Below are 18980 nucleotides of genomic sequence, written 5' to 3'. Positions count from 1 at the left end.
GTGTGTGCGAGAGAACTAACAATTAACACAACAACAATTACGAAGGAGAGAAAAGCTCTCAGTCGGGGCCATGTTGGTAGGCCCATACTAATTAGATGTGTATGTAAGTTTGGCGTGAAATAAATAAATACAACTACATCTGGTGCTTTTGTGTGCACAATAAAGATTGAATTGACTTACTGCACATAAGAAAATAACTATACACAGGATATCAGTACATATCAATACATAGGGACTCAACTGCAAAAAAGTCTCTAGCTTATGTTGCTGTAGTTTCCTAGGGAGAAGTCTGAGTGGGAAGTCATAGCCTATTTAGGCTTCACAAACACGTTAACTTCTCACCACATAAAGTTCATCCAACAAAAGGCAGTTGTTACACAGGGAAGTGGTTAGAGCCTATGAGCCTACTTCTTGGTTTATACACACTTCCATCCATGTGCTGTTCCTCTTTGCTATGACATAAAAGGTAAACGATTTTGTTTGATTTGGATCAAAGTCACCATGAGTAGATCAGGGTATTTATATCTATTGGTCATTACATACATTACTGGACTAAATATGGTCACTCCACTTCCAAAGGGTGTGTGTAAACTAGTAAGATGATTTTATGCAGTTTACATTTATATGCATTTATACATTTTTTTTTTAATCCATTAAACTGGATTTATGATAATAAGTCACTTCACAATTATACTTCACTAATATTTTTCAGACAGCCACAGGGTATGATTGTTCAGATCAAAATTTACAAGCGGTCCCTGGCCCTGATGGTCTTCCCAGTGCCACAAAGATCCTGGACTTCAGCTTTAACCATCTGCCGGCACTGTACAACACTACCTTCAGCCGTCTGACTCAGCTGGTCTCCTTGGATCTAACCAGGTAGGTAGTAAACCTAACTGGATGGATGGATGGATGGATGGATGGATGGATGGGTCACATTTCTTCAAATATTAAAACTTTAAAAACAGATTCTTAATTTTTTTTAACAGGTGCAAAATAAACTGGATATTTGAAAACAGCTTCCAGAACCAAAAGCACCTGGAGAGTCTCATTTTGATTGGAAACACATTGATGTTTGTTGCAGATAATGCTTTAATCGGACCTCTGGCCCTTAGTCATCTCAGATTGTCCCAGACATCAATGGATGATATCAAGTTAATCCCTTACAGTAACCTAATGTCTCTGGAGACACTGGAGCTCGGGGACAATGACATTCACTCCTTGCGTGGTCTACAGCAGTTCAACTGGAAAAAAATGACGACTCTCAATCTGCAGTTAAATGCTATCCAGAACATATCAGCTGCTGAGGTGGCAGTATTACAGAATGGTAGGGGGCTAAGCATGAGCTTTAAAAGCAACAGCATTGTGTATATTGAACCAAAGGCATTTGAATTGGTCCAATTCAATAGCCTGGATTTCAATGACTGCTTCAGTGAAGCAGATATTTCTGTGATCTTAGCAGGACTGGCAGGAGTTAAGACCAATATCCTGTCGCTGGGAGTGTTTGAGCAAAGCCAACCTTCCACTATCAAGGCCCAGTCTTTACAAGCCTTATGCAATATCACTGTCAAAGACCTGAGATTCCAGCTGCAGCACTTCAGTGACATTACAGACACTCCATTCCACTGCCTGTCTGGCCTGGAGAAGCTAGACCTCACCAGAGCACATCTAGACTCTCTTCCAGCCACTGTTGGCCAGATGAAATCTCTGTCCAAACTCATCCTGAATGAGAACAAATTCCAAAATGTGTGCCACACTAACGCCATGAGCCTGCCCTCTCTAACCGCTCTATCTATGAGGGGGAACCAACACAAATCGTTGCTCTTCAGTGACAGGTGTCTGAGTGGCCTCTCCAAACTGGAGTTGCTGGACCTGAGCCACAGTAAGCTCCTCACGGGGACAGAGTGCTGTGAGATCCAGCTCACAGGGTTGAGCCAGCTGCAGAAGCTCAACCTCAGCTACAACTCCCAGATGAAGTGGAGTGCACTTCCATTCAGGGAGGTTTCAGATTTGAGACAGCTGGACTGCAGCCAAGTGAATGTCATTTATGAAACCCAATGTGCCAAAGGAGGACCTTTTCAGAACTTGCACCACCTGAAGTGGCTGGGTATCTCTTGGAGGTTTTTGGACCTCAGCTGTCAAAGCAATCTCCTGGAGGGCCTGCAGAATCTAGAGTACATGAGCTTAAGTGGTAGCAATTTCAAAGATGGGGTAATTTCTAATCCTGAGATGTTTAAGCATGTTCCCCTTCTACAGAACCTAGTGTTGTCAGACTGTGGCCTTGTATCTATTGATAGGAACATGTTTACTCATCTCAGCAAACTCACCCATGCAGATCTCAGTGGCAATAGGCTGGTGGTTGTATATACTAATGTGTTTTATTCACTGGAGAAAGTGCTGCTAAATTTTGCTATGAATGATATAAAAATTGTTGACCTCGACTCTGTCAAGGGTTTAGGGGAGGAAAGCAAACTTGATCTGAGTGACAACCCACTGGTATGCAATTGCTCTAATGTTGAGTTCATTAGCTGGATGCAGAGTAATGTCAATAAAATGACAAACACTGATAGGACAAGATGTGGTGAATCTAGGGAAGCTCTAACAGACGTGCACTTGAACTGTACCTCATTTGGCATTTTAGGAATTGGACTTGTTATTGTGTTCATCGGAATTTTGGTTATTGCTTTCATTATATGGAAGAAATACAAACAATATGAACATTTGTGAAGTAATACTGTGGTTTACATATCAAACAATTCAAACTGCTGTCACATTTCGGTAACACTTTACTATACTGAACAAAAATATAAATGCAACACTTTTGTTTTTGCTCCCATTTTTCATGAGCTGAAATAAAAGATCTAAGACTTTTTCTATGCACACAAAAGGCTTATTTCTCTCAAATTTTGTTCACAAATTTGTTTAAATCCGTGTTAGTGAGCACTTCTCCTTTGCCAAGATAATCCATCCACCTGACAGGTGTGGCATATCAAGATGCTGATTAAACAGCATGATTATTGCACAGGTGTGCCTTGGGCTGGTCACAATAAAAAGGCCACTCTAAAATGTGCAGTTTTTATCACACAACATAATGCCACAGATGTTGCAAGTTTTGACTGCAGGAATGTCCACCAGAGCTCATGTTGCAGCATGATAATGCACGGCCCCATGTTGCAAGGATCTGTACACAATTCCTGGAAGCTGAAAACATCCCAGTTCTTGCATGGCCTGCATACTCACCAGACATGTCACCCATTGAGCATGTTTGGGATGCTCCGGATCGGCGTGTACGACAGCGTGTTCCAATTCCTGCCGATATCCAGCAACTTGGCACAGCCATTGAAGAGGAGTGGACCAACACTCCACAGGCCACAATCAACAACCTGATCAACTCTATGTGAAGGAGATGTGTCGCACTGCATGAGGCAAATTGTGATCACACCAGATACTGACTGGTTTTCAAAAAATGCATATCTGTAGCCTTAGTCATGTGAGATCCATAGGCAGTGCCTAATAAATGTATTTTTTCAAGATAAAACTGTACATTTTAGAGTGGCCTTTTATTGTGACCAGCCCAAGGCACACCTATGCAATAATCATGCTGTTTAATCAGCATCTTGATATGCCACACCTGTCAGGTGGATGGATTATCTTGGCAAAGGAGAAGTGCTCACTAACACGGATTTAAACAAATTTGTGAACAAAATTTGAGAGAAATAAGCCTTTTGTGTGCATAGAAAAAATCTTAGATATTTTATTTCAACTCATGAAAAATGGGAGCAAAAACAAAAGTGTTGCGTTTATATTTTTGTTCAGTATAGAAACTTCCTTCATAAATGGTAGTAGTATTTTAGTAGTATTTTACTGTTAACTATCAAATAATTACTTTTATCTTTTAACAGTTTACTAAGGATTAGTAAATGCTAGAAATAATATTTCTGAACATTAACCAACTTGTGCTGAAGTTTTGAAATTCTTTGGAAGTTTCCTGGAAAGAACCATGAAATTATGTACTATTTATAGGGAAAATAGAGAAAGAGTTCAATGGTAGTAATGGTAGTAGTTGGTAAATTCCTCCAATTTCTTCTGGAGTTTCCAAGACAGAACCATGAAATTATGTAGTAGTTGTAATTAGAGGAAGGAACTCAACAAATGACTATATTATATAATTATATGAATAATGACTTGGGTTACCAAATTAACCTCTGCCTATTCTTTTTCCAATAAATAGTTTATAGTTTTGCAGTTCTTTCCAGGAAATTCTTGAAGAAATTGACAGTATCTTATCAACCACCAGACTGCTGACATTTTCTATACAACTACTGCTCATTTCATGGTTCCTTCCAGGAAACCTCCTAAGAAATTAACAGTTCCTTTCTAGGAAATTATTAGAAAATTGTGGACCCAGAAAATAAAGTGTTATGAAATACATGTATGTAGGTGAATAAACAATGATACATTATTCTTTCCATATTTTTTTGTTTGCAAAATCTATGCCAGCAGAAACAACTGAGAAATTAAAAACTTCAATTTTATCATTCCATTTTATTTTCAGTATTACGCAACATTAGAAGTATAAATATCTGTTTTAATATACAACATCTATGACATCCATAGAGCTTTCCTTGGGCAAAATACAAAACTCAAACACTTTTTATTGCACAGATCCTAAAAGACAAACCATAGAAAGCAAGTTCATCTAATACTAGTTTCGCACAGAGGGGGAAAAAAGTCTGAAAAGACGAGCGGACAAAGAGGTCCCTGACAAGATGAAACGACATTGATTACCGCACAAACAAATGTTCTTATTAAACATCACAACCTGGTGGCAAGGGAACAAAGTCACACACTACTATAAACATAGACATAGAACATAGATTTGGCAAATGAACAATATACAAAATATACATCCATGATGCTTTGTAAACAAACATTGAATGTGCTTTGAGAATTTAAATGTCAGTCACAGGAAAAAAGGTGTGTGGGGGAAAAATAGATGCTCAATTGTTCAAATAAAATTTTTGTGATACATTTCAAATCTGCATTCAGAGCCAGTTTGAAAGAGGACAACTGTGGAAGTCATGAGCATTCTCATCTTCCTCTTTTACTCTCCCCCTGAACTGAATGGGGAATATTGTCAAACATTAAGGTGCATTTTGTTCTCTCACAAAACATTAGCAAAACATTTACAATATCTAATGCCAGTAAACATCAGATTTTGATAACATTAAAATCTCTACAATCAATCTCATTTGTTATGTGTTTGAGTTTGCATTCTTGGATACAGTATGCCATTTAGATACATAATATTCTGTGTCAAGGTTAGATAGAGTATCTTCCTTTTGTCTCTTCAACATATATCATAGTAGACAAGATTATTGTTTTGATATAGCCAGCACAACAGAGCAAATACTGCATAACATACTTAGAATCCTAGGCTACTTTCTGGTTGACATTTAGGGTTTGCAATTTAAAGGCATCTACAGTATAGACACATATGTGCATGTGTGAGCGCATGTGTAAATACAGGAAAGTGAATTCTGATACACAACAATCTACATGTATAGTACCAAGTATTCTCACGTCACCGTCATCTGTATGTTGTGGACATGAACGATGCTATGCAAATCGTCATGATTCCTCACAGAAAATGTTTTACCTAGGTATAGCTTTAAGCCGAGTGCTGAACTGCTTACACTAAAAAGAGGCCTTTGAGATACAAACACTAACACATGACTTGAACAACGTCGGGACTGGAGCTTGAAATCAAAATCTTTCGCGAAACCCTGACATTCCGGCACTGTCAATGTGTGTACTTGAAAATGAACTCTTTTTTTAAATCCGCCTTACCCAAACATGTTTGATCTTGTGTCAGAATCGGAGATGATGCCCAAAGCCTTTATCTTTGTCTTTTATCTTAGCTACTGCAAGAATGTATTGGCAAACATACACTGAGTTGCTGGTTCATAATCGACACAAGGAAGTCCGCTCTGCCCAATCTGAATATTTCTTATTTTACAGTCATTACTCTTCAAACCATAGCAAGCCAGTAATACATTATTACGGCCTCATCAACAGTAAAGACATTCTTGGGAAATGCTGAGAGCCCTCACAGTTTTTTTATATAATGCTACATTTTCAGAAATAGCCCAGTTGCCCCCTCATGCCTTATTTTTCTCTCTTCAAGTAAATTTTGGAACATGTAATAACATGTCGAAGTCACAAAGAGAGGATGCCTTTTCGACAAGATACATCACATTAGCTTACTTTAGACCACAGAGTTATCAAGCAGAACATGATTCTCTAATATCGAGTACAAACATGACATTGCAAAATATATACATATAATACAAACAACAATCATGTAAGCCCATGTATCCCAGTTTTTACAGTATTGTCATATTTACAACATATTGCATAAAAATCAAAATTTTTAGAACTGTACAGATGTCAGAGGAATGTGAATAACACCACACCTTGCTAATAACAGCAAGTTTTATTTCCCATAATTCTAAGGCCCCTTCTCTAAATATGATTTCTAGAACCGTAAGATGATTCCATATTTTCAAAGTTCTAGGTGAGAAGCACAGGACATAGTGCATTCCTTCTGTGTACCACTACACAAAAAAACAACAAAAAAAAAGCACACACCGCCTCTACATAAAACATAAACAAATTAAGTGATTACCCTGAACAGAAATAATTGCGATATTTCATCTCTGCATTTGCTGATAGTGAATTGTGAGTCAGCAATCTCACCACTACTAAATGGCTAATCAAAATTGTTAAGTCTACTGCATTAGAAGTCTACCACCTTCAACACCAGGTGCTCCAAGCCCAGAAGTAAGAGTGCAATTCAAAATCGTTTATGGCACTGACTATACAGTACAGCACAACCTTTATAAGGCTCCTCCCTATTGTCCCTGACATGCTGATTGCACAATGCATCCTGCGATCAACAGAAACAAAACCTCTAAACATTCACTTGACCAAAAAAGTAAAACTGGAACTTCAGAAACACAAGAAATAATCAGCAAATCTTTGCCTACATTCAGTCCTAAAGACATTTACATGTGTTGTCATTAAGTGTTCTTATTAAATGCACATATACATTGTAGCGCACGCACACACACACACACACTCACACCCCTACCTCTCCATCAGCATAATAAACACTGTAACAGCTTCCCCGGTCCTCAAAAAAAAGAAGGCATGATGATGCTTGCACAAAACATTTCTAACATTTCTTAACCCCAAAATCTCTAAAGCAATATTGTTGGCTGCTATTTTCAATTCCCTCTTTTTATTTTTTGTTGGTAGAACTACGCGGTGACTCCTTCTGCTGCTTTCCCCTACCAGTGTCTTTGTCTGAGCCTGCACCGCTATCTTTTAATGCAGAAGAACTCGCTCTTGATGCGTCTCTTCTGGTGTTTTTCTGCGCGGACACGACCTCTTGAGCCGTTTCTTTTTTCTTCCTCTCAGCCTGGTCCTTGCGGCTAGAGGACCCCTGTTTGTCAGAGGCGCTCGCTCTGGAGTCATGCGCGCCATGCCTGGCCCCCGGAGCATCAGCTCCACCGGGGCCCTTGTGAACGTCCGATCGGAGCCCCTCGGACCTGAGGCCGTCCTTGGACGCCTTGACGACGGGCTCCGGAGCCGTGCAGCCGGAGGCCCTGCCTGGGAAAGCTCCGCTGCTTGGCGGATGTGCTTCTCTTTTCACTGCGGGATTTGGCAGCACTGGTGTGGGATCAGGCTTGGAGGGAACATCTGACTGTGGCTCCTTCCTAAGCTGCTGCGGCTGCTGTTGCAGTGCGGTAAGAGCCGACACAGCATCTTTTGGTTTCGAGTCAAGATAGTCTTTGATGACTGGTGCTTGGGTTTTGGGTGAGGGGACTTTGTGTTTGGCATCAAGACTTTGTTTCATAACTGGGCTTGGAGCTACAGAGGGCTTTAGAGTTGAGGATGAGGTTACAGTTTTAGGAGGGACAGATCTTGGTTTTGAGTCCACGATTTCTTTTATATGAGATGAAGTTGCTACAACAGTTTTGGGTTGGGTTTCTCTTTGCTTCATGTCAGTGCTTTCTCTGGCAGCAGGAGTTGGAGAAGGGGTCAGCTGCGCCGATTCTTCCCTTTTTAAGTCGGAGCTCGGTCCAGCGGATTGCAGCGAGGTTGCTTTCTGTTTAGAGTCATGGATTACTTGAATGGGCGAAGTTGAGAGCGGAGATTCTTTAGAGAAATCTTTCCGTTTTGAATCTAGACCCCCCTTCACTACTGGAACAGAAGGAGCTGCACTGTGAGATTTCCCTTCAGGTGTCTTTGTCTCCTTCTCTGGCTTCCTAACAGTGTGCGACGCAGGTTGCGGGTCAGGTCTTGACTTACCTTTGGGACTCAAAACAATTTCATGTGCAATTGCTGAAGCTGATTGTTTCTGTTTCACTGTAGGGACTGCGGTAGTCTCTTTCACACCGACTTCAGTTTTCTCTTTTTTGGAGACGGAATACTCTGCCTCAGGTGATTTGGGTCGTGCTTTTTCAGCTGGATGGTTAATTGGTAGCGGCAGCTCCGGCACTTTAATCTCCACATTGCATCTATTCTTCGTCTTTGGTGATATAGGATCCTCTCTCTTGTGCTTCAATACGCTACTGCTCTCTATTGCACCAACAGGCACAGTGTTATCCTTCTTTTGATTTAGACTCGGTGTGACTTCTGTAACCTCATTTAATGAGGTTGTCGTGTTCACTGTTGCTTTAGAAACACCTCTCTTCTGCTCCACTTTTGGGATTGCCTCCCCTTTTCCAGGGGCATTATTTCCAACTGTGGCACATGTGTTGACTTCCTTCTTAGGACATGAGCTGCTTGTACCACTGGCCACTTTCCCAGCTGACCTGTTAGACTGCACATTGTCCCTGCTAAGAGGTTTTTCAGTGCAGTCCTGACCTTCTGGTTTTGAACTACATGTTTTATCTCCCTCTACAGAACCAGAGGCTGGTGTTATGATAGAAATCGGTGGTTTGTTATATGAAGAGGAGCTGTGGAATAACAACTGCTGTTTGGAAAGGTGTTGGACATCTTCTAGAATGTAGTGTACAGACACAGTGTTGTTTTGTGTATTCCCTTGAGACACAGAGGTCATGTTTGAGCTCTGTGGAGTAACTGGTTTCTCACAGCTCTGAAGTTGACTTGTCCCTAATCCAGAGTTTATACTATGCGTCAGTGAAGGTAAAGGTTCGTTGGCAGTTGTGACTGGGGTCTCCACTTGTGCGGGGGCGGTCTTTATGTCTAGCTTAGTTGAAGCCAAAGAGTCTGCTGTCTTGGAGCTGTCGGTGTTTTGTGATGTAGCGCATGGTGCGACCTCCTGCTGTTCCATTTCATCGTCCTGATCTTCATTGCTGACCTCCCGGATGGAGGGTGTTTTCCCACAGGAGGAGAAGTGAGAGCTGTGTCGAGTGCTTCTGTGTTCATGAGCCAGCGATGAATTGGCCTTCATACTGGTCCTGCTCTCTTGTTTAGCAGTAAAGGATGAGGCCTCCACTTTGGAGATGGGGGCTTTCAGTGATTCACTATGTCTATCCTGTGGTTTCTCACCACTGCTACTGCATTTCAACTCAGGGGTTGAACGATTTGGCTGCTCTTTGGAGGCAACTATGCAATTTAGAGACAAAACAGGCCCAGGGCTTGGTGTACAAGCCAGGGGGCTCTTCGGTTTGTCTGTAGGTTTGAGTTGGGAGCAGGATATCTGTCTCTCAGCTGGGCTCTGGAGCCACAGTGGAGGACCCATGGAAACACTGTCGCTTGTGTTCTCCACCATCTTGGATAGACAGGTGTCTGTTTTGGAGACTCTGGGCCCCGACAGCAGGCCGATGTCCAGGGTGCCCTCGAGGGGTTTGAGAGAGGAAACAAGGCGCCCTTCGAGTTTATATTCGGAGGACGTCTTTCGGAGGGGACTCTCCGCTGAGGAGATGAGCTGGAGTTTTTCCACAGCACTCTCCCCCCTGCCAGAGAAGAGCTTGGGAGCCAGACCTTCAGGGCTGGAGTGAACACTGCCCAGGCCTCCCTTCATGTGGTCGTGAGACATGGCCGAGTCCAGCTGGAGGCTCTTGGACCTGGTGGAGCCAAAGTGGAGGTTCTCGTGGAGGCCTGAAGACAACCGGCACATGCAGTCTTCTCGTTCTTCAAATGACAACCTCTTCCTGGTAAACTCTATGTTGGGAGCTTTGAAGTCCAATCTGTCTGGCTTCATACTCTCCTTGCCCTGTCTGGAGTGCTGCCAGTCTGGATGAATAGAGCACAGGGGTGATCGAAGCCCTCCCTCACTTTCACAACTGCTGGTGCCAGATGGTTCAGGGAGGCCCTCACAGACGCGTGTGTTAAGTTTCTTATACAGCACATCTTTAAGGGTGGTGCTAGCAGCTTTGGCCTCTAGTGGACCAGACTCTGGGCTACTCTGGGATTTGTTTTGGCCCCGGACCAGAAAACCTTTGTCCCTGTCATCTCCACACAGGGAGGAGGAGTCAGACTCACGCAAGGCATCTTGCTTCTGTAAAGACTCTCTCCTCTCTGACCAGTCCTGCCTCTTCACAACCATCTTGGTCTTCAGCTTTTCCTTGTCGAGTTCCTCTACAGACTCCTGCCTGCCCACCTTGCGGCCGACTGGCCTCTTCAAGCAACCCTGCTCAACAGGTCGGACACGGGTGATGGCCACTGGCTCGCAGGCCGTCTCCTCCACGCTCTGCAAGACGGGATAATCGCGGTCCCCGGACCTCAGTTCCTCACCTTGCACCTCCTCTTGGGTCACCTCCAGGCTGTGTTTCCTGGGACATAGGTGCTTCTTATCCCCCGTGTAGGAGGGGGACAGCTTCTCTTCAGACTGAACTCGTTTCAGGAGAGGTGACCGGGGCGGCTCAGCGCTTTTGGGGCGTACGATGTGGCGGACGATTGTGGGTGGGGAGTGTATCTTGGCCGGGAAGGCCTGGGTTGTCTTGGAGATGGCGACAGCATGCCCACTAAGAAGGGGAGAGGGCGAGCGCTGAGGCGATGTCGGTTGGGGGGTAGGTGAAGGTGTGCGAGCCAGAGGAGAAAGGGGGATGCTTCCAGCAGATTTGCGGCGTCCCTGGCGGAGCCTTTGTCCTGTCAGTTTGGGGCCGAGGCCATGGAGGGTGCTGGGGCGAATGTGGCCCGAGCCTGCCGGGGAGTTCGGAGCGCTGGAGCTGGGAGAGCTACTCTGGGAAGAGTTGCCACCTGGAAGTCACAGGGACAAAGAGGGAACGGTGGATATCAATAATTTAAGATAGAATTAGAAATGCATAAAAAATAACACTCAATTTGCTGAACAACGCTTTTAAGATGTCGTCAAAATGAGGTATGATCTCCACCTGACTGGTTGAAGTCTGGTGTGGGGCGGAAGGCTGTGGTGGGGGAGCGAGGGGAGAGGCTGTGGGTGGGGGAGCCGGGGAGACTCTCACCAGATGACAGTGAGTGGTTGAGAGAGGAGAAACTGCGGCTCGTGTGCAGCAGAGGGGACGGCTGCATGGCGAAACGTCTGAACAGGGAGCGTCGCCTGGGGAACAGAAAAGACAGACAGAAAAATCATAATCAGTCCACATTAATCTTGGGCATTATTTATAATTTTCCATTTGTGATATATGTTTAATAAACAATTCAGTATATTATTGTTCCTACTTAAGTGTAAAAATGCCCAAAGACTATTACAATTACCACAAAGCGGCATGAGATGGTGCTATTGAGCTGTCACACAACAGGGTTCTATTATTCAAAACAAGAAAGGCAGGTACTAAATATGTATTCATGCAAGTCCTCCTGATTGATGATGGATCTTTAGCTCAGAGTGCAGGTTGCTTGTGTTCCTATATTTTGTAATAATTTGCTTTTTTCCACAGTCTGCGTAACACTTTATACATTTTTATGAATATATACAAAGACCAAATAGGCACAGTTGCATTTTGTTTTGAATAAAACTTATTTTGAATATCTGTCTGCCATGTTTACAGAGATATGTGCACAAGTACTTATGTCTTTGGTCCTCATTTACTTTAAGATGGAAGCTACTACTACTTGGGAGCTACTTTTTACTTAAGTATACAATTGTCTGGCCTGGTCCAAAAGGGTGGCATTTTCCTACATTGCACATTTTTTATAATATCCTTATATATCCGCCACGCATTGTCAACACACATTTAGGACATGTTGCATAACATGTCAAGATGACAGTGTGTTCGCCTTGTGGTTACATTATGTAAAAACATTGTGGAAGAGAAGAAAAAAAATATCTTTACTTTTATCTTCCTATATAACATTAAATTAATTAAATTTGTACCTTTCTGGTGTCTTCTCCTTCTTGGGCTTCTTGGTACATCTGACCATCTTGCTCCTGTAGCTATTCCTCCTGGCAGGACCGGTTTTTATGGAGGTATTTTCAAAGGGGGTTGTGGAGATGGCCACTTTACTGCCACTCTGAGAAGGAAGTGCAGAAAATTGATGTATTAATGTATTTTAAAAAACCCATCCTTTTTTTTTTTCCGGCAGTTTCAGATCAACTCCAGTAAAAGCATCACAACTGGACTTGGTCTTGATTGGCTCCCCTTGCTAAAGAATCACTGAAATCCTTCCAGGCCAGTTTGCAGCATTTGAACTGACACGCACTGGAAAGCCTCCACTCAGCAGGTTTACCTCATTTAAATTACAGGATCTGGTGTTGTTGGTCAATCAGGGTCCAGTACTGTGACTGTTCTGCCAGTGAGGACTTGGTCTTCAAATTCATTCAATTTAAGTAATTCAAACTACATTTGAAACTAAACTACATTTATTTGCAAAACACCATGAAGAACATTATTCTTATCCTTAGCCATGAACATTATTCATGAAAACTGAATAATGTGGGAGTTTTAAGATAAAACAGGTTCTCACTTACCTTGAGCAGGAGCTCTACCACTTCAGTGTGGACTAGACCGTGGACTGGTTCTCCATTCACATGAGTAATGAGGTCTCCAGCTTTTAGTCCGGCCTTATGGGCAGGCCCACCATCCTCTACATTCTGACCGACAGACAAGAGGGAAATTTATTGTCACCTATTTCTCCACAGAGCCCTTTGTGTTGAGATTTTACAATACACTAGCTCATAATTATTAACAAGTCTACCAGAGGCTGATATGGTGCTTACCCAGACCATGTGGTAGACAGTGTAGATGTCGCCGTCACAAGCGTACACCCGGATGGCTCTCAGTGTGAAGCCGAACTTCTTCCCAGAGCTGTGAATGACGATGGGCTGACGCGGGTTGGCAGTGCAGAGGGAGGAGTCTCGGCTGGGGGAGGAGTCTCTTGAGGACGGGTCTGAGGACAGGGAGTAAGGAGATAGGGGGCTGGCGAGCGGAGACACCCCGAAGATATCTGGAAATATAAGATGATCACCAACCTGAGCATTTTCTACCAAATCCATCTGTCTCTCACTGGCTCTCCATTTAGTAGTCAGCTGTTGCCGCTTCATTCTGCCCCCACTGTGGGTGAGACCAATGGGATTTTCTCCCTCCCAGCAGCGAAGGCCTCTTTCCCTGCTTGCTATCCTTGTTAGAGGCTCGTACTTGGCTACTTGCTTGCAGCCACTCCATAAAATGGAGCTCTCACAGCAGGCGCCATGCTGGGCCAATTTCACACAGATCCATAGTGTGCTTTCATCTCTTCCACATTATTCGCTCAAAGTCCATTGCTCTAATTCTCATTCTCGACATGTTTTTGCTCCAACGGTGTGAAGCATCCCACACTCCAACCTTCAACAAACTGGCTGAGATCATAGGTGTTTGTGTGTGTGTGTGTGTGTGTGTGTGTGTGTGTGTGTGTGTGTGTGTGTGTGTGTGTGTGTGTGAGAGTCTTTGTGGATGTATGTGTGTGTTTGTTGACTTACCCCCAGGGATCATAAGGGAAAGGGCACCGGCTGAGACAGACTTTGGGACTTTTGCCACGGCCCCAATCTTCTCCCCAGGACCTTCAAGCTGCAGAGTGGTGGTCTGGGCCCCCTGGTCTCCGGAGGTCTGGCTGGTACTGTCCGGGCTCTCCACACCCTCACCCCTGGAGGTCAGCTGGTCCAAATGTTCTGAGAAACTCCCTGAGAAACAGTCACAAAAGAGTGAGTGTGTGTGTGGAGCGAGGTAAACAACGAGGTAAACAATTGTCAGAAAAGCTGACTACAGTGAAGTCTGCAGGACCAAAATAGTCAACCTTAAACCCCTTCAATACTGAGCAAACATTGCAAAATGTTAGATTTTTTTTTTTTTAGTTTGTCATTTCCAATCAGCGTTGGTTGGAGCTGGATGTTTCTGTCGTGATGAAAAGCATTGCCTTGTCAACATGAAGCACTCAGGTTGGCGAAAAACACTAGGGAAAAAATATGCTGAATTTGAATATTTAAATCACAGCCATTATGTATGTATTATTCCCTTCTAAAAAAACACGGGTTAATGATCTTTCAAACAGTAACTGGTCTGATAAATAGCAAAATACAAGAAAGAAACAGAAGGTCATCAACATGAGCATCTCTAACAGTGTGCATGTCATCCGGCTCAGTTGCAACAAAATCAGCTCAAAACAAACAAGAACATTTGGCCCATACAGCCAGTGTACAGCCATTCCCAAACATCATCAAGTTTGCTGGGGAATGCTGGCTCAGGGTGAAGCTGACAGCCGGAAAATTAAACTCCTACAAGTAACAATCAACTACTGCCAACATTGCAGGGCTGAGGCTTGTTGGTGTAGGTTGGATAATGTTGTCTCAGTGTTCCAGGGGCTTTACAATATATTGATTTTTTAATGAGAACCAAGCACTCCTGTTACAGTTCTATCTGTAGGTCTAGGCACTGTGATTTTGTACCAGAGAGCGTGGCTCCACTGTGAGTGCTGCCAGGAGTGGTGGCGTCAGGCTCGTCCCGGGGCAGCTCTCCAATGGAGAACGAGGCCTTGCTGGGGTCCCCGAGGCCTGAGGTCTCATCCCCCTCACTCTCAGCTGAGATGGCAAACTTGGGTAGCAGGCTGGGGCGAGGGCCTTGATTCATACTCTCCGTGTCCGTCGAGTGGGACAGGGAGGGCCTGGTGGAGGGATAAGAGTGCAGAATCTCATGAACCAGCTCCGGGAGAAAGTATCTGGGGTAAACAAGTTCATTTTGGGATGTATGTGATTCTGTGGGGATGTATTTAATCAATGTTGTATCCAACAGCTATCTAAATATACATCATTAAATTGTCAAATCAGACTTAAATATGTTGTGATGATGTAAAATGAAGCAGGTTTTCTCCTTTTTTATGTTGGGCTTTTGAGGTTGCAAAAAGAGAGTTAAATAAATGACAATGGCTTTCATGAGCCTTGGAAATGCTTTTTTCTGATGTTAACCTGAGATACAGTATGTAAGCAATTTAGTGCCTTATTGTGACTTAAAAAGCCTACAGTAGCCTACATATAAATATCTAGACCATATTTATCCATATCTATAGAAGCTTACATGCACAGTATTGGACACAGAGGTGAGCAAACAAAATGAGTGTACATCAGCTATGATATAAATGGGGATCTGGGCTGCTGCATTTTATATTAACTGGAGCAACTTCCTTGTTTTAGGCTTAAGTTTATTAAATAGTCTTTGCATAGCACAGCCTCTACAAGGCATTATTGCTAATAATACTGGCTGAGTTGAAAATGTTTGGTTTATCATTAAGAATTTTCAGTATTTATAGTGAATGTTATTCTTGTTCATGAAAAGGAGAAAGGGAATGATGTCTATAGGTATTGGGGAGTTCCAAAAGGCAAAGTGCATTAGAAACTGGCTCCACATTATGTTCCTCAATGAACTAAAAGTTGAAAGATTGTAATTACATGTGTGGGACAATGTAAATGTTTGTTTGTAGCCAACAGCGGGATGGCTACGCATCAACAGAGGTTACCAGGCTACCATTTTTGTTTTTCCAAGTTTTAAAGGGCTTTTCATCTTCCCAAATTCCTACGTACTTAATCTCTACTAGATATCATCTGCATGCTATAGGGGTTTAATGATATCTAATTATAAACTTGATGCAAGGGTTGAGGGGAGCATACGTACATTTCAGCAAAATCCGGCGTCCAGCTGAGCGAGTCCACAGTCAGTGGGCTCTCGCTCTTCTTCTCCTCTGTCTCCCCCTTCTCCTCCAGCTGCCCACGGGACAGATCCAGGCTGCTGTACACCTAAGCATCATACAGACAAAAAGATGTTGTACAGGCAGGCTATGATGTAAATGTGCAAATCATGTCTGTGTACAGACCTCTGGAAACATAGACTCATCTTCAGACTACAGTAAAATGATACATAAGCAAAGTCACATACTGACAGAAAATATGCAGTGAGAAACAAGCAAAATAATGATAAAATAGTCTTTGTGGCCTTACATGTATAAACAAGTCTTAATGATAGAATATAATTATATAATTTAGGATTATGTGGAGCTGTCTGGGTTCATGCAGACTTCAGCAAGTCATACAAGAAAGAGGTTTGGGAGCAACTGAAGGAAGGTACATGGCAGCTCCACACTTCCTCTGAGACACCCCGCCGCTTGTCGAGATACACTCTAATGCTTCGTTTTGATGTGAGAGGGGAGCATACTGCAATGCAGCACAACAATGACTCTGAGCTTGTGTGTGAGTGTGTATTGTGTTCCACATTACCAAAAAAAAAAAAAAAAAAATAGATCTGATTTGCAAGCAGAAAATATATGCAAAGCCGAGATCTACATTTCATACTGTAGGGGGTTGAGGGGGGGAATCATGTTTTCTAGACACACATTTCCATATGAAATACCAATTGTCCATGTTTTCTTTCCCATGAGAAAAGGGTGTGGATGACGGCATTATCTCATTTACATCGCTAATAACTTTGGCGGTAATGATAATGCACTTTTGTTAGTTTGAGACTGAAGACATGTGAGGGAGAAGCCGGAGGACGCACCTTGGAGAATCTGTGAGAACAAGAGGAGAACTGCCGCAGCTCCACATTGAAGTCTTCGTCGTTTGTATCCTCCTCTTCCTCCGTCTCCAGGTGATGGTATCTCTCGGAGCGAGCTAGGGATGAAGTTTTATGTTTTTGTTTTTATTACGCTCACAGTTATTACTTACAGTAGGCGCTACAAGGTTACTTGGAGAGAGGAACACGGATTATAATCATAGCAAAAGACTAAAAACAATATAGACCAACATATTTTTTTGTTTTTGCACTGGGTTAGATCACTCACTGTCGAAGTAGCTGGTGTCATCCTCAGACTCCAGCTGGGGAATAAACTCAGCCTTCTGCCTCAGCAGGCTGTTCCAGTCCAGGTTGTGGAAGAACTGGTGGTGCTTCACTTCAACAGCCCCGCCTCAAGGTGAAATAAATACAGATGAATAAGTGCAACGTTTGAATGAATTTGCCTGGACAAATGTGAAAATAGTGTGGGAACACATACTTGGAATATTAGAGATTTTTTCTTCTTTACAACCTCATTCATACTTTATGCCCCTCACAGCATCCAAATCAAATGACCTCCAACTGAACCTATAGTATTTACAAATGAAGTCTTATATTGTCTGGTTATACTGTTGGGATCTGGGCTCAACACACACAAGACAGACACTGGACATTGACATTGGGCTGCTCAATTATACACAGTAGGGGAAGAAATGCCTATGCTGTGTTTTTCTTTTCCACAGTGGCTACAGGCCAAACTGATACCATGACCATAAATTATGCAGTGCAATTTCCTTCCTGTGACCTTTCGCGGAAGAGAGGGAACTGCTGTGAATGGCAGCCTGGCCGGGGCAGATCTTGATGAACAAAGAGGTCCCCGGATTGAATCGGCTACGTGCGTCCCTGTGCTGAAAAGCCTTTGTCCCGGGTCATAGGCACTTTTACGGTCCACAGACCCACAGACCCGCGGTGCCTGACCTTGGATGGAACAAGATGCACGAGATGGCTGGGAAATAATTGTAATTGATCAAAAGGAAAAAGGTGAGCAGGCCACGCGATAAACTGTTTCGCTGTTGGCTGACCCCATTTCTCCCTTGGTGACTTGGAATAATGAGCTGTGCTGAGGTGGCGCTAACGGTCACATGAGAATTTATGGTGGTCTGCAGTGCCTGTCTAGGCCTAACCAAGTTACTGGTTGTGTGTGTGTGTGTGTGTACCTGTGCCCATCCTCTCCAGAGGATTCTGTCTGAGCAGCAAGGTGATGAGCTCCTGAGAGTCAGTAGGCGGGGCATCCTCTCCCTCAGGCCAATTGATCTCATCTGTAAACAGACAACACAAACAATCAGCTTGCATTAAATATAGTCAACACACAAGTACTGCACATAACCCAGTTGCTGTCATACAGTATTAGGTTATGTTTTGCACCTGGACCCCATCATGCTTTATTCAGAGAGAAATATATTTCAGGGAAAGCAATTAGCAGGTATGCAAGAAATCCAAAATTTGAGAATGAGTCAATTTTTTAATGATATTGAATTTTAAATTTGGCCTGCCTTTTGGATGAATTTCACCTAATTGCAGGCCCACGCAGACTCACATTTACTACTCTACTTGCAAGTGGGGTACTTCTAAAAAATATTGCTGACAAAACAAACTTAGTTCTATGCAATATAGTAGAATGCGAGCCTTTGCGTATGCTCTACCTTTCAGTGAACAGGCTCGCAGGTATGCAGTGAAGAGGAGAGTAAGGCTAAGACACTGTCTGTGCCATGCTGATCCTCTGCTCAGCACCATTTGTCCCCCATTTTAATCAAATTTGGGAGGGAGCTATGAATATGTATGTTCGGCCCGAGGCCACAGTAGCATGCATTCAGTGTGTTCAGGCCCCTTTAATTAACAGCCAGTCCCACCGGCTCGGTATGATTGAGAGCATACCAAATCTGTCATGGCATGCCATTCATTTCCATAACACCGACAGAGGCAGCTCCACATAACACATTTCCTTTGAGCCTC

At 43.2% G+C, this 18980-nt stretch overlaps 2 protein-coding genes across 2 annotated transcripts in view; one reads left to right on the top strand and one right to left on the bottom strand.

Moving 5' to 3' along the window:
* Nucleotides 1-508: 508 nt before the first annotated feature.
* On the top strand, nucleotides 509-2764 carry cd180 (CD180 molecule). The gene is made up of 3 exons (XM_071524126.1): nucleotides 509-594; nucleotides 713-879; nucleotides 990-2764. Exons 1-3 carry the CDS (start codon nucleotides 559-561, stop codon nucleotides 2725-2727), a joined length of 1941 nt encoding a protein of 646 aa, XP_071380227.1. The 5' UTR covers nucleotides 509-558; the 3' UTR covers nucleotides 2728-2764.
* Nucleotides 2765-4546: 1782 nt separating this feature from the next.
* mast4 (microtubule associated serine/threonine kinase family member 4) overlaps nucleotides 4547-18980 on the bottom strand; it is a 96154-nt gene continuing 81720 nt past the window's right edge. Inside the window, exons 22-32 of the mRNA XM_071524127.1 lie at nucleotides 18185-18286; nucleotides 17257-17379; nucleotides 16974-17086; nucleotides 16095-16216; nucleotides 14876-15090; nucleotides 13913-14113; nucleotides 13175-13401; nucleotides 12926-13048; nucleotides 12332-12468; nucleotides 11370-11554; nucleotides 4547-11235 (exon numbers count right to left, since the gene is read on the bottom strand). Of these exons, the coding sequence (XP_071380228.1) occupies nucleotides 7304-11235; nucleotides 11370-11554; nucleotides 12332-12468; nucleotides 12926-13048; nucleotides 13175-13401; nucleotides 13913-14113; nucleotides 14876-15090; nucleotides 16095-16216; nucleotides 16974-17086; nucleotides 17257-17379; nucleotides 18185-18286 (5480 nt within the window). The 3' untranslated portion in view covers nucleotides 4547-7303. The remainder of the gene's footprint in view (nucleotides 11236-11369; nucleotides 11555-12331; nucleotides 12469-12925; nucleotides 13049-13174; nucleotides 13402-13912; nucleotides 14114-14875; nucleotides 15091-16094; nucleotides 16217-16973; nucleotides 17087-17256; nucleotides 17380-18184; nucleotides 18287-18980) is intronic.

This window comes from Centroberyx affinis, unplaced genomic scaffold (genome assembly GCF_046629955.1).
Source record: "Centroberyx affinis isolate AG114_WGS23_722 - 3 ecotype Tasmania unplaced genomic scaffold, CSIRO-AGI_Caff_v1 ptg001151l_1, whole genome shotgun sequence".
Classification (NCBI taxonomy): Eukaryota; Metazoa; Chordata; class Actinopteri; order Beryciformes; family Berycidae; genus Centroberyx; species Centroberyx affinis.
Note: the sequence above shows the minus strand (reverse complement) of the source record. Positions and strands in the feature narration are given on the sequence as shown.

Bases quoted from the DNA above. Each gene is read 5' to 3' on its own strand.
- cd180 (XM_071524126.1), top strand. From the start codon at position 559: ATGGTCACTCCACTTCCAAAGGGTGTGTGTAAACTA. The intron at 595-712 runs GTAAGATGATTT...AATATTTTTCAG, and splicing joins CAAAGGGTGTGTGTAAACTA to ACAGCCACAGGGTATGATTG. The intron at 880-989 runs GTAGGTAGTAAA...TTTTTTTAACAG, and splicing joins GTCTCCTTGGATCTAACCAG to GTGCAAAATAAACTGGATAT.